Below are 14,706 nucleotides of genomic sequence, written 5' to 3' on the forward strand. Positions count from 1 at the left end.
AGCTCCAAGGGGAAAACGAGGATGGAAAACATTTTATGCGATTTTAAAGGGAACTGTTCTTTACTTGCAAAAGGTAAGATCTTAAAAAATCTATAACGTATGCCTCAGGTTGAACTTTAAACAATATTGTATATGAAATACTATCCTAGGTTTTATAGCCATTTGAAAAAGTTATAGAACTGCCACAGAACAGCTGTGTTTGTTGTATAGGATCCTTACAAAATAAATAGCAATTTATACAGTATATAGTGTTAATGCACAACAATTTTTCCTTGTTGTTCTGTGAATTGACTAATGCATATAACATGGGTACAGTTTGTTAAGACTATACAGTGGGGAAAATAATTACAGTATTTGATCACCGGCAGATTTTATAAGTTTGCCCACTTGCAAAGAAATTAAGGGCCAGATTCACGTAGAATCGTGGCGGCGTAACGTTTCATAGATACGTTACACCGCCGCAAGTTTTCATTGCAAGTGCCTGATTCACAAAGCACTTGCGATGAAAACTACGCCGGTGGCCTCCGGCGCAAGGCGGGCCAATTCAAATTGATTGATTTAATGGATTTGTAATGCGCCAAATACTGACCCGTCAGGGAAGCGTCTAAGCGCAGAAGACATACCTGTAAATAGATAAATCAAGTCAGGGAAAGAAAATAGAAGGAAAAGAAAAAAGGAGAGCACAAAAAAGCAAACTACCAAGGAACAACAGGGAAAACTAACGTGATTCAGCCTGCTTTTCCCTCAAAAAAACAAGTTTTTATCCTTTTACGAAAGGCCATAATGGAGGGGAGAGACCGGATAGAAACAGGGAGACTATTCCATAGGGCCGTTGCTCTCACAGAAAAGCGTCTACCCCCGAAGGTAAGCAGGCGAGCAGATGGACAAGTGACGAGACCAGCTGTAAGTGATCTAAGTCCTCGTGCAGGGGTGTATCGCGTTATCAAGGTATTCAGGTATTGTGGGCCATTTAAATTAGGCGCGCTCCGGCGCCGGACCTACTGCGCATGCTCTGTTTCGCAATTCCCGTTGTGCTTTGCGCGCCGTGACGTAATTTTTTCGAACGGCGACGCGCGTAGCGTACTTCCGTATTCCCGGACGTGTTACGCAAACGACGTTAAATTTTAAATTTCGATGCGGGAACGACGGCCATACTTTAGACAGCAATACGATTGCTGACTAAAGTTAGGGCACCCAAAACGACGACTAAATTTGCGACAGGAAACTAGACTAGCTGCGACATAGCGAACGCGAAAATCTGTCGTGGATCGCCGTAACTCCTAATTTGCATTCCCGACGCTGGTTTACGACACAAACTCCCCCCAGCGGCGGCCGCGGTACTGCATCCTAAGATCCGACAGTGTAAAACAATTACACCTGTCGGATCTTATGGATATATATGCGTAACTGATTCTATGAATCAGTCGCATAGATAGAAACAGAGATACGACGGCGTATCAGGAGATACGCCATCGTATCCCCTTTGTGAATCTGTCCCTAGGGGTCTATAATTTTTATCATAGGTGTATTTTAAATCATAGAGACAGAGTATCAACCAAAAATCCAGAAAAAAACACATGATACAAAGGTTATAAATTGAGTTACAATTCAGTGAGTAAAAAAGGTATTCAATCCCCTACCAAGAAACAATAATTCTGGCTCCCATAGACTGGCTACAGTTTGTGCTCATGGTGTCCACAGAATAGCCCTGTCAATTTAAGAAGGTGCTCTCCCTCCTCAAGAAGTCACATGTACAGGCCCATCTGAAGATTGCAAATGAACATTTAAATGATTCAGAGACGGATTGGGAGAAAGTGCTGTGGTCAGATGAGACCAAAATAGAGCTCTTTGCCTTTGACTCGACTCACGTTTTTTGGAGGAAGAAAAATGCTGACTATGACCCTAAGAACACCATCCCTACAGTCAAGGACCCACCGTGTAAACATTATGCTTTGGGGTTATTTCTCTGTTAAAGGCCAACTTTGCTGCATCAAGGGGCCAATGGATGGGGGCTATTTATTTGTAAAATCTTGGATGAGAACCTTCTTCCCTTAGCCAGAACACTGAAGGTCGTCGATGGGTTTCCTAGCATGACAATGACCCAAAATACACCGCCAATGCAACAAAGGAGTGGCTCAAGAAGACACACATTAAGGTCATGAAGTAGCCTAGCCAGTCTCCAGACCCCAGTTATATAGAAAATTTATAGAGGGAGCAGAAACTTTCAGTTGCCAAGAGACAGCTTTGAAACATTAAAGTGGATGTAAACCCTCCATACACCCAGTGAAGTGAACATCCTCAGATGATACACAGAGATGCAACCAATCTCCCTATATAGGTTTTACATTTATATCTACTGTCTTCACATTTATATACTGTTTAGAAAGTTCAGATCTAGATAGCTAACATTGCTGATTGGAGGAAAGGCACAGACCCCCTCTCATCATAGGCAGAGACTCTCAGAGGTGTTTTGTAATAGGACCTGCTCTCTGCTAATCTATTTTAGCAACCTCCCCGGGCCAAAAGATTCAGTCTGCTTTTGTCTAAAAAGTCTGAGAATTTGTCCGGAGTTATCAGGCTGATAACAGAGGAACACTGCAAATACTGCAGATATATGTGCCCAGCTCAAATTTCATGAATCGGGTTTACATCCAATTTAAGGATTGAGAGAAGATCTGTAAAGAAGAGTGGACCGAAATCCCTCTTGAGATGCGTGCAAACCTGGTAGCCAACTACAAGAAACATCTTACCTCTGTGCTTGCCAACAAGGGTTTCTCCACCAAGTACTAAATCATGTTTTGCTTGGGGATCAAATCCTTTTTTTTTTTTTTAGCTCACTGAACTGCAACTCAATTTATAACATTTGTATCATGTGTTTTTTCTGGATTTTTGGTTGATATTCTGTCTCACCTATGATAAAAATGATAGATCCTTTATTTCCTTGTAAGTGGGCAAACTTACAAAATCTGCAGAATTATTTTTCCCACGGTAACTCTAAATCTGACTATACAACATAAGATATATTGCCAGGAGGCTGCTAGATTTGTCATACACATTTGTTAAAGTCCATGCAAATCATTCTGCTCCATCATTTTTGTTTTTTCACAATCCAAAGATTGTGGTATAGTCATTAGATTATAAACAATTTCAGGAGGGTGGGAGTGATGTGAACAGAACATTTCTGCAAAATACATAACAAAACGCAAACAAAATATCGATAGCTGCTTTTCGTGTACCACAAGGTCGCTTTAATGAGTATTGTTCTTGCATACGTATGTCATAAATATAGCCTTCTAGAGCAATATGGCAAGTTTTGGTGTAGACTTTAAAAGGTTTTTAAATTGAAATTCAGCTCAAGGGTAAATAAATATTTGTTTTGAAGACAAAGAAAATGCATTGCCAACTACACTCATTTGAGGGTCATAACTTTTGATTTGTAACTCCTTTGTGTGGGTTATTTTAGTGCGCAGAGCATTTACTGCTAATATTGTGTTACTAGTATTTATCGCTGTGACAAAATAGTATTTTGTTGCCCTAATAGTATTTTTTCTGGTTTAAAGTTAGGGGTTAAGTTGAGCTTAATGTGTATCTAAAGGCAAAACCTTTCTATTTTGGATAGAGTAAGGGAGTATTATAACCCCCGTCCGTTTTTTTTTTGTTTTTGTTTTTTTGCCATCTGTGTCACATTGAGGAGATTTCCTTTCACATCCTATCTAAAACCAAAACAAGAGAGAAAATCTCTCCAAAGTGAGAGAATCCTGGTGAGTCACCAAGTTCCCTTATTGGAAGATTTTTTCCTCTATTCGTCAGCCCAAAATTTGGGATTTCTTTTACTTTCGATAAAAATGGCAAACAGGACAAATAGAGAGAGAGAGAGTGAATCCTCCTAACAAGGGCACAGAGGGCAACAAAAATCTGACAGGTGTTCTAATCCACCCCCACTCTAAAACCAAAACATTTTTGCCTTCAGTTACCCTTAAAATTGTACCTATGAGGAAAAAAGTTAGAATAAATAGAGCAGGGTTTAGACTTTTTTTTTTTAGGGAAACATTAATATTTTGTGTGAAATTTGTATTGTTTTTTTGTAACCTTGGTGGGGGGATTTTACCTCACTTTCTGTTCCTTGACAGCAGGACAAGAAATGAGAGGGGTGGTTGTCACTAATATAGTAAGAAACAGATAGTAATAACCACACAGTGTTTCTAACTGTTGTTGCACACTTTACAATAGAAAAAAAACACTCTCCACCATATTATATCCTCGGACATACCTGGCAGCCTGGATTCCCTTACCTTTAGTACATTAAATAGGCTCTGCCCTACTTACTCCTTGATGCAGAAGGTCTGGATAAAGTTAAATACTTAAAGGAGGTCACTGGTTTCACTAATATAGCCCCATTTGGAATAACCCTGCCTACCCATAACTACATAAGTTGTGGAGTTGTGCTCCAGATACAATCTACCAGGCATTATGCAATTTTATTACCTCCAACTTCACCATGTAATATGGTCTCAAGGTACAGTGGTAGATTGGCATCTCTCACCTACCCCATGTTTAATTTTGTCCAGTCTGTTGAGATGATCAATGGACTAATTTTTCTACGCTATGCACCTCTTTTTTCACTTGGATGGATGCCCTTGTACTGCTAAAGAAAAATGTAAACAGGATGTAAGCGCATTTGAGGAAAACCAATAGGAGAGTGTCTTAGAATCTGTGCCAGCTAGCTCCATAAATTGCATACATTGACTTTCCCAGCTTTAAATTGTTATTAGGGCGCATTATACCCCATTGAAATTGTTTTGTAAGTGCAGAACTGCCTAGGGTGATCTCATCCATTTGATATGGCATTGCTCTAAGTTACACCACTATGGGTCTGAAGTTGTAAACACTATTAGTATGGTTTTTTAAACCACCATCACCTTGGATCCCAATTACTGTGTGCTGCGGATTCTAGATGATCATAACGTCACTGAATTTCAACAGGCAGCCATAAATAGAGCACTATTTCAGTCCATAAAGCTTATCTTGCAGTACTGAAGATCCAACCAGGCCCCAACCTATAGAGAATTAATCATATGGGGGACACACTTTGCTTAGAAAAACTATTTACCAGCATAAAGGTTTCCCCGGAAAATTTGACAAGCTGTGGGGAGAGTGGCTAGCTAGTGGCTGTGCTGGGTTTATCGCCCATTGACCTTATTATGGACAGAATCTTTTGATAGTGTCATCCTGTATTGTGTTTATCATTGCTGTTTACTGGATTTTGGTATGCTCTGTATCTCTGCCAGCCTCCTTTCTATTTACTCTGACAGGATCCTGCTGCTTTATACCCTGTATTGCTTGATATATACTGACTGTGTGGTTGGGATATATTCCAGCTCTGTGTATTTCTATGATGTAATGACTCTGGACTGGTTTTGTTGTAACCATCTCAGCACGTACACTATGGGCCAGATTCACGTAGAATCGCGGCGGCGTAACGTATCGTAGATACGTTACACCGCCGCAAGTTTTCATCGCAAGTGCCTGATTCTCAAAGCACTTGCATGAAAACTTACGCTGGCGGCCTCCGGCGTAAGCCCGCGTAATTCAAAGGGGCGTGTGCCATTTAAATTAGGCGCGCTCCCGCGCCGGACCTACTGCGCATGCTCCGTTTTAAAATTTCCGGCCGTGCTTTGCGCGAAGTGACGTAATTTTTCCAAACGGCGACGTGTGTAGCATACTTTCGTATTCCCGGACGTCTTACGCAAGATCAAAACATTTTCAAATTTCAACGCGGGAACGACGGCCATACTTTATACAGCACATACATGTGCTGTGTAAAGTTAGGGCAGCAAAAACGACGACTAACTTTGCGACGGGAGACTAGCAGCGATGTAGCGAACGTGAAAAACCGTTGTGGATCGCCGTAACTACTAATTTGCATACATGACGCTGGTTTACGAAGCAAACTCCCCCCCAGCGGCGGCCGAGGTATTGCATCCTAAGATCCGACAGTGTAATTCAATTACACCTGTCGGATCTTAGGGCTAACTATGCGTAACTGATTCTATGAATCAGTCGCATAGTTAGGAAGACCCTAAAACAGATATACGACGGCGTATCAGGAGATATACGCCGTCGTATCTCTTTTGTGAATCTGGGCCTATGTGCCACTATTTTGACCAAAAAATAAAATTTTATTGTGCACAAACATAATATAATATATACTATTGCATAAAAAAGGCAAGACTGTGTAAAGTAAATAGATGCCAAATATGTCAAGCCTCAAATGGCCTTGGCAGGTCTTCTTTATAAGAGGCATCAAGAGTCTTTTAGACCTCCAATACCTCCTCTGTGCTCTGCCCAAGCAGATCAGAGACAGAGAGTTCCCAATCTGCTATTTACCCAGCTATTCTGGCTAGGAACTGACAGCTCTGAACTTTGAAGGTCTCAGAGTTGAGCATTTTAGATTCTTTCAATGCAGAGTTTATACTGTACAAAGCACACCTGGCATTTAAAAATAAACACAAGCGTACCTTTTTCCTGCACCTTAGTATATACAGTACATATACTATACTATATATATTTAGTAAAAGGGTTAAAGTTGCAGCAACACACCAAGGGCCCAAACAGGAAGTCACAGTGCTAGTCTATACTAAATCCAGCAAAGCAGAAATGGCAGCTGCTTGGATCATTTTAAAACAAGCAAAAGGAATTGTAAATGTGGGCAGAACAGGACATTGAACAATTCCAAAATTCTCCAACACGCTCTCCACGTGGGGACTCTGGTATGCTTACAGTGGTTAACAGTAGTTTGCCCAATATCATTTGACCCAGCAGAATGAGGACAACCTGTAAGCACAGAGAATTACAGACACACCCAAGAAGGGGCACTACCATAGCACTCTGCGCTCACAATGATGCAAAGAACATTATTGCATTATTTAGAACTACTATACTTAGTGCTGGAGCAGATCCAAAAAGGAAGAGAACCCTGTGTATCGCATGACCAGACGTATAAAGGTAAGAATTAAAAAAAATACAATAATTACTGCCAGAGGGCCTCTGAGGGATGAGGATGGTGGGGAGGCATTTCATGTGTTTAGTGTCCTTGTTATGCTACCAAATAATAGCCTGCCTTGAAAACTAAAATGGGACTGGTAGCAGAGTAAGCACAGAGAGAAGTTATATGCTTCAGGAAGTAGACTTCCAGTGAACCTGTGCAAAAGCTGCATAAAGTTTGGGCACAGTGAGTTACAGAGAACTCGGATTAAAGCCCAACTCTGGGCTCCCCCTCTAGTTGCCTACTATATGTTTCTCAAGGCTTAATTTATAATTGTGTGCATTTTGACTGCATTTATTTCCTATGCATGGTAGAAGCACAGCACAGTCAGTCACAAAGAGTTAAATGCCCCATACTGTTTCTGTTTATACAGAGCAATACGATAGTCCGGATGCACTTGATTATTTCACATTTTTATATAATATAGATGTTTATCTTGTTCCAAATCATTTAGCTAAATATATTTGACCACAATGCATAGACAGGCCATTATCTTGTGTATGTTAGTGCTGAATATCTAATGTAAAAGAATCCAGCTAGTTTGATTTTTGTTCCTTTATAATGAATAGGCGATGAATGATGTCCCATGCATTAATTGGCCTAATGCAAACCATTGCCTTGAATTGCTGTACCATCAAAATTGAATTAGAACTCTACTTTGAAGACCATTGATTTAATGCCGAGTGTCATGTGTTTAAAGAATGTCTGTATTCATTTCCCTTGATAGCACAGATTTTAACAATGCTGGAAATCTACAAAACACCCCTTGCTTGCAGTTATGGCCAAATTAATCATCTACTTACATCTATTGAATAATAGTTTTTGGAACTGCTGTAACTATTTAATTTGTTAGTCATCTTTCATATCTTCCTGTAAGTAATGTAATAGACACTACAGACAGTGACTACAATGTGACATGTAACCAAACCATTATAAATGTTGTCTGCAGATTGCTATGATGTATTTGTTTATACCAAAATTGATTTATACTACTAGAGATATGAGAATCTTTTCATGAAATAAGGCTGGTCTGCTTTTATTTTCTGTAAACAGGTTTAAATGATTTATGTTTGAAAAAGACAGTAGACTTTTCTTTAAATTCCAACTCCAGAGTTAATGAGTTAATAAATAACAAATATTTGTACATTTTAAATTGCACCTTTTTGCGAAATGGTGAAAACTAAAGGTACACAAAACTGTAAATAAAAACCATTTACTCTAAAAATTATCTAAAGGTTACCATTTTTCATTTACAGCTTTCAGAATTTGAAAAAAAAAAAAAACTCAAACTAGACATTTTCTGAAGCACATGAACTGTAGAATAAAAAAAGTGCTACTATTTTGAGCCCCGCAATAATTGGGAAATGTTCATCATATTGCTATTTTCCCTAAAGATACACTAAATCATTAATAGTGCACATAATTACAACATAGCTTACAAAATTCCTGCTAAATTACTACTAAAGCATCGTTCACCTGTGACATACTAAAGTGTATGCCCATGGAGGGCCATGTTTACCCGCACGGGGATGAATAGGTGTTCCGTGCATCCTCGTACAGGCAGTCCCATATCTGTAAATTTGGATGCAAAGGCTGCACAGGCTTAGCTGCTGTTATCAATCTAACATCCGTGTAGGCATGGGTACATGACACAAATGCAGACAGTGTGAGCTCAGGGACATGCATGGATGTTAGATTGGGAGCAACGGCTCTGTTCGTGCAGGTGCTACATCTCAAATGACATCAATGGGACTGCCTGCACAGAGATGCACGGAACACCCGTACATCCCTGTAAAGGTACGCTGTGTATGCCCTGTGTGAATAAAGCCTTAGGCTCCTTTCACACAAGCAGATCGATCGGGTCTGCTTGTCTGTTTTTTATGGAGAGGCTTATGTAAATGGACATGTGTCCATTTACACCCGCCTGCATCCGATACGATCTGGTTGGCTAAAAACAGATGGATTGGGATCTCATTCCCCATCCATCTAGCAGATCGGATCGCATGGTATCTGTTGGAAATGGACAGGAGGTCAATTTCCATCTGACTGCCTCATAGAGAACAGCGGGCTGTGTCTGTGTCTGCTTTGAATCAGCGGTGAGGATGCTGACCTGTCATCCGCCTACTCAGCGGGGATCAGCAGACTAATCCCCGGCTGAGCAGGTTGGTGTGCTTGATAGAGTCCGCTCCATGTGAAAGAGGTCTTACCACAAATGGGCAGTTCATTAGGGATGTCGCCCCCCTTCAGGGAGCTGGACTCATATGTTTGTATTGTTTTTTTTTGAAGCTACATGATTAGAGCCTGAGGCTCTAATTGACTTAAAAAAGGTTGGGCTCGGGGAGCAGAGCATTGCACCCAAACCCACCCACTTGTGACAATAGAGAACTAATATTTGCTATTGTCTCCCTTCTCCTCCTGGCCAATCAGGATGGATTGGCTTGGCTGGGAGGGAAAGCTGAGAAAGCAGGCAGCAGATAAAGAAGGCAGTGGGAGGGGAAGGAGGGAAGTCACTGGAGCAGCGATGGATCAGGGGTGCGGGGCAGTATGGGGAAGTGATCTGACTTGTCGGGGGACACATCGGAATCCCCCCCAAGCCCCATGCAGCACCTGAAGCCAGCGGTAGTGGAAGAGGAAGGATTCTGGCTTATGATTGTAGCTGTGGGGGATCGGGTTTGCGAGGGGGTCAGATCTGGTGTGGGGGGAATCAGTGCTGGGGGGGTGAAGGGGATAGTAAAGGAAAGTGGGGGAGTAGTTTAAGTTGAAAGGGAGCGGCGGGAGGTGGAGTAGCTGGGGACAGGGAAGCGGCAGCATGGGTGGGGGGCTCACATTTGAGGTTAATAACTCTAAGCAGCGGGTTGTAATCAGCTGATTAGAGTTATAGAATGGTTTAGCAGGATATGCTGAACAATTTTGCTAAAAGTTTATGGTCATTGAAGTGACCATGAATTTATAGCAGGGGGAGAAATGAGGTCCGTATGGCATATGCACCTGGCCACCTGTAGGTCTGTACGGTGAATGGGCCTGGAAGTGAAAGGGTTAAACAACATGTGTCCTTTTCTCTGTTTCTCCCCATCATTTCAGCTTGGTTGTACTTGAAATGCACAAATTAAACATTCTCTTTTAGTAGACTTTCTTTTCAAATATAATTTCCTCTCACCTTCACACACAGTTGTTTTATGATGCCGATCCCTCGGCCTCGGTATAGAAGCCAAGTTTTGCTCTGTAAGTGGTCTAGTGTTCTTTCTGAGAACAGGAGCAGATGTGCTAGTGCTGCTTGAGTGAGAAAAAGCATGAATTCTAGTTGGCATTTACGATTAGCCTCTTTAGGCTTTTTTGTTTTTTTTAGATTTTACATAGCATTATAGATATTTAAAGATGCAGTGAATATGATTTAAATAGATTCAGTCTGATAGAGCTGCTATTAATAAAATACTGTAAATTCCAGGGACCCATTATTTTTTACAGTTTTTTATCTAGGCACTTAACCAAGGTATTGTACCAGATCTGTCACAAAATGTTGCATTGAACATGGGAATTATTATTTTATATTGGTATCTTTATATTTTGCCATCATATTTTGCTTTTATCTTGATTCACTAGTCCTCACAAAAAAAAAAGTCAAGATACTACGGATGAATTTACTAAATGTGTAAAGTCTAGAAAAGTGAATATTAGTAAATGATGTGGACTGTGAATATCTAATCATGTGTGACAGAAGTGAAAGAGGATCTTCAGGCTGTATGAAAAAAAGAATAAAAGGCAGCAGCTATAAATACTGGAAGGACACTTACCTGTTCAAGGATCCAGTGTCGTCTTCACCCAGGTTCTTAAAGCGGAGTTCCGGCCACAATTTCACTTTTTAAATATAAATACCCCTGTAATACACAAGCTTAATGTATTCTAGTAAAGTTAGTCTGTAAACTAAGGTCCGTTTTGTTAGGTTGTTACAGCATTTAGACACTTTATAAAATAGAAATTGACTGGGGCCATCTTAAGTGTGGGCATCATGAAGCCAGACTGTATGACTTCCTGGATTTCAGCCTTGCAGACCTCGCACATGCTCAGTGCTGCACAAGCAGTGTCAGATCAGGTTTCAGCACCTGTGCTGTCCAAGTCACATGATTCTTTGAGACTGGGGAGTGCACAGACTCCTGGAAAGTTACACCCACTACATTCCCAGGAGTCTGTGCGGTGTAGGTTAGGAAGCATTAAGCACCTAGGTGCAGGAAGTGGGAAGATTAACTATTCTGCCTAGCAACAACACTTTGAAGGCATCTAAAAAAAATATATAATTTCGTAAAGGACTAATGAAATTTTTTTAAAACTACTGATGTAATGTTATATTTATGGGTGGAACTCCACTTTAACTGGTCTTAGGGTCCCTGGCGCTGGAATGTTTACTAAGGGAGGCCACCTGTGACTCCTTGCAGCTTCAGTCTGCACATGCGTGAGCAGAGCTGCATTTTGAAAATGGTCCCACAGCCTTCTGGGACCTGTAACATATCCCTGACGGCTGATAGAGGAGGGGGGAGGTGGAAAAGTGGAACTTCCCCTTTTAGGTGAAATTCCGCTTAAAAAAAAGTGTTGATTGTGGCTATACTGAGAATTGGGACACTGGCAAACAAACAAAAAAACTGTTGGCCAGCCTGGTGTAACCCCTCCTACTGCATACAATGGAAAAGAGTACCACTCCAAGCCCGGCGACCTATGCTGTGCTCCCGCCCTGTAGTACTGACAGGTGCAGACTTTGCGCTGATCCGTGGGAAAAAGAAATGTTCCTGGACTGCCGCACTCTGATTTATTGACACAAAATGAACAAAGGATAAAATCCAAAGCTGTATAACATCCAAACATTCATGCAACACTGCAATCAATGGTAGAAAGTGGACATAGGGGACAAAAATGCTAACATGTTTCACATCATGGATAGATGCTTAGTCATAGCTCTATGACTAAGCATCTATCCATGATGTGAAACATGTTAGCTTTTTTGTCCCCCATGTCCACTTTCTACCATTGATTGCAGTGTTGCATGAATTTTTGGATGTTATACAGCTTTGGATTTTATCCTTTGTTAATTTTGTCTCAATAAATCGCCTATCAGAGTGCGGCAGTCCAGGAACATTTCTTTTTTCCTCCTACTGCATACTTTCATTTTTTTTCCTAGTGTCCAAAGAGGATTGCTGTCTTCTCTCTACTTTAAAAGGTTTACGCTTTTCGAAAAAACTTTTTTTATAACGATTATTTTTCTTCAAAGAAGACCTCATCTATATGCTGGTAGGATCAGCTTTATATGCAGCTATCCAGGTAGGCATTTTTTTCTGCGCTGCCTTAAAAGCCATACCCAGTTATCACTGGACCAACGATTGTGGGACATTACTGGAATTGGAATTGGGACTTTTAGGCACTTGCACTTGCAGGCAAGTGCTATTTTTCGTTCCTGCTACTAAATCACCCTATTTGTTCAGATCTTGCATTGGGACTACCTGTTCTGGTGACAGTTGTCAAAAGTGCTATTTCCCCTCACATTTCCACTACGTCCTGTTGTGTTTCTGGGACAGCAAGTTAATGAAAGTCTCCCTAGTCCAACCATACAATAATGCCGTGTACACACGACCATTTTTCATGACATGAAAAATGCACTTTTTTAAATTGGTCATTAAAAAACGATTGTGTGTAGGCTCCAGAGCATTTTTTTCGACGTGAACAATGGGCATTAAAAATTTAGAACATGCTCTAATTTTTCTCGTCGTTTTTCACGTCGAAAAAAACTTGCATGCTCAGAAGCAAGTTATGAGACGGGAGCACTCGTTCTGTTAAAACTAGCGTTTGTAATGGAGATATCACATTCGTCACACTGTAACAGACTGAAAAGCACGTAGACTGAAAAGCGCGAATCGTCTCTCACCAAACTTTTACTAACACGAAATCAGCAAAAACAGCCCAAAGGGTGGCGCCATCCGAATGGAAATTCCCCACTGTATAGTGCCGTCGTACTTGTTATACGTCACCATGCTTTTTCTCGTGCATTTTTTTTTTTCACGATCGCGTGTATGCAAGGCAGGCTTGACAAGAATCACGTCGAGAAAAACTTTGTTTTTTCCATGACATTAAAAACGGTCAAGTCTATGCGGCATAAGAGTTTTGCTCTAAGCCCTAGTTCACACTGCCGTGACTTGTCATGCAGCTTGAGCGTTTAAAGTCGCATGACAAATCGCGCCCCATTAACGGCAATGAAACCGTTCTAATCTGTGCTTCAACTTAGAAAAAGGTACCTGCACTACTTTTGGTGCGACTTCAATACGACTTTCATTGACTTCTGTTAAGCCACGATGAAGTTACGCAGGGATGTCGGATTCAAAGTCACGGCAGTGTAAACTCAGGCTAAAGGACAGTGCAAAATTTTGAATGGTTTCAAGGTTTTTAGTCTATCAAATTTGAAGGTGTAACTAGCTGAATGCTATGGGGCAGATCCACAAAAGGATTACGCCGGCGTTTCTATTGATACGCCGGGGTAATTTTAAAATTCCTGCGTCGTATCTTTGTTTTGTATCTACAAAACAAGATACAACGGCATCTCGGAGGGATCCGGCAGGCGTACGTCTTAGTACGCCGTCGGATCTTAAGGTGCAATATTTTGGCGGCCGCTAGGTGGCGTTACCGCCGAATTCCGCGTCGAGTATGCAAATTAGCTATTTACGGCGATCCACGAACGGCGGATTCTTACGCGCAGGTAAGTGGATCTGCCCCTATATGTGTATTGACAATAGAAAATAATCTTGTGCTGGTCTGATTATTTGAGGTCTGATGTCTGATAACCCAGTAATGAGTACAATCACTGACGATATAATTCAATTATTTCCCCCATATATATAATTTCATTTTTTCTTTAATTCCTTTGGACTTTTGACATTTTACACTGAAAATACCTGTAAACCTATCAAATCTAATTTTGTCCCACCAGAAAAGATTTTTAGATAGATGAGAAGGCTAATGCAATGAGAATAATTCCCCACTAGCTAGGCACATGACAAATAATAGCTGTACAGGTTCTTAACACAGTGCCCTTTAAATGATCTTGGTTAAAAAAAGGATAAACAGATTCTATGTGAATGCTTATGTAGGACTTTCTATAGTACCCTCTAAATAGAAGGATGAGCAAACTCTTGGAAATTCAGGGCAAACGATGGTGATTTATTGATCCAGGCACATGACAGGCTAAACAAAATAAACCTCTTCCATGGGTGAAAGGTGAGATGGGTCAGTGTTGTAAAGGACAAAGTAAATATGGTCAATAAATCATTGACACGTGTCTTGAACTTTCCTACAACACTTTTCAGTGGCACATGTGTGTTTTAAACACATATTTTACATACATTTCATACATATAAATTGTTTAAAGCCTTTCCTGTTATACTAGATTACAGTGAACCTTCAATTCAAACCTTTTATAGCAAATATCAGATGGGTACTGAAAATCTTGTGCTGAAAAGTGCAGAGTATATTATTGTTCTGCTATCTGGAAAGGGCAGATAGACAGGGTTAGCAGATGTTTTTATCTTTTTCTTTGCAGAGATGTCACCTTGTGTTGTAATCTTGCATACTTCTATTCTGTAAAGGTAATTCAGGGTGAATAAAAACATATTCTAGTCTTGGGTAAA

The 14,706-nt window shown here is 40.7% G+C and overlaps 1 protein-coding gene across 4 annotated transcripts in view; it reads left to right on the forward strand.

Moving 5' to 3' along the window:
• PSD3 (pleckstrin and Sec7 domain containing 3) overlaps nucleotides 1-14,706 on the forward strand; it is a 703,925-nt gene that overhangs the window by 635,593 nt on the left and 53,626 nt on the right. For 3 of the 4 annotated variants that reach the window (XM_040325286.1, XM_040325291.1, XM_040325297.1), the window contains one exon: nucleotides 3-73. In XM_040325286.1, the coding sequence (XP_040181220.1) occupies nucleotides 3-73 (71 nt within the window). Of the gene's footprint in view, nucleotides 1-2; nucleotides 74-7,614; nucleotides 8,078-14,706 lie in introns of those variants that run through there. The other variant, XM_040325287.1, reaches the window with a different exon arrangement.

This window comes from Rana temporaria, chromosome 1 (genome assembly GCF_905171775.1).
Source record: "Rana temporaria chromosome 1, aRanTem1.1, whole genome shotgun sequence".
Lineage (NCBI taxonomy): Eukaryota > Metazoa > Chordata > Amphibia > Anura > Ranidae > Rana > Rana temporaria.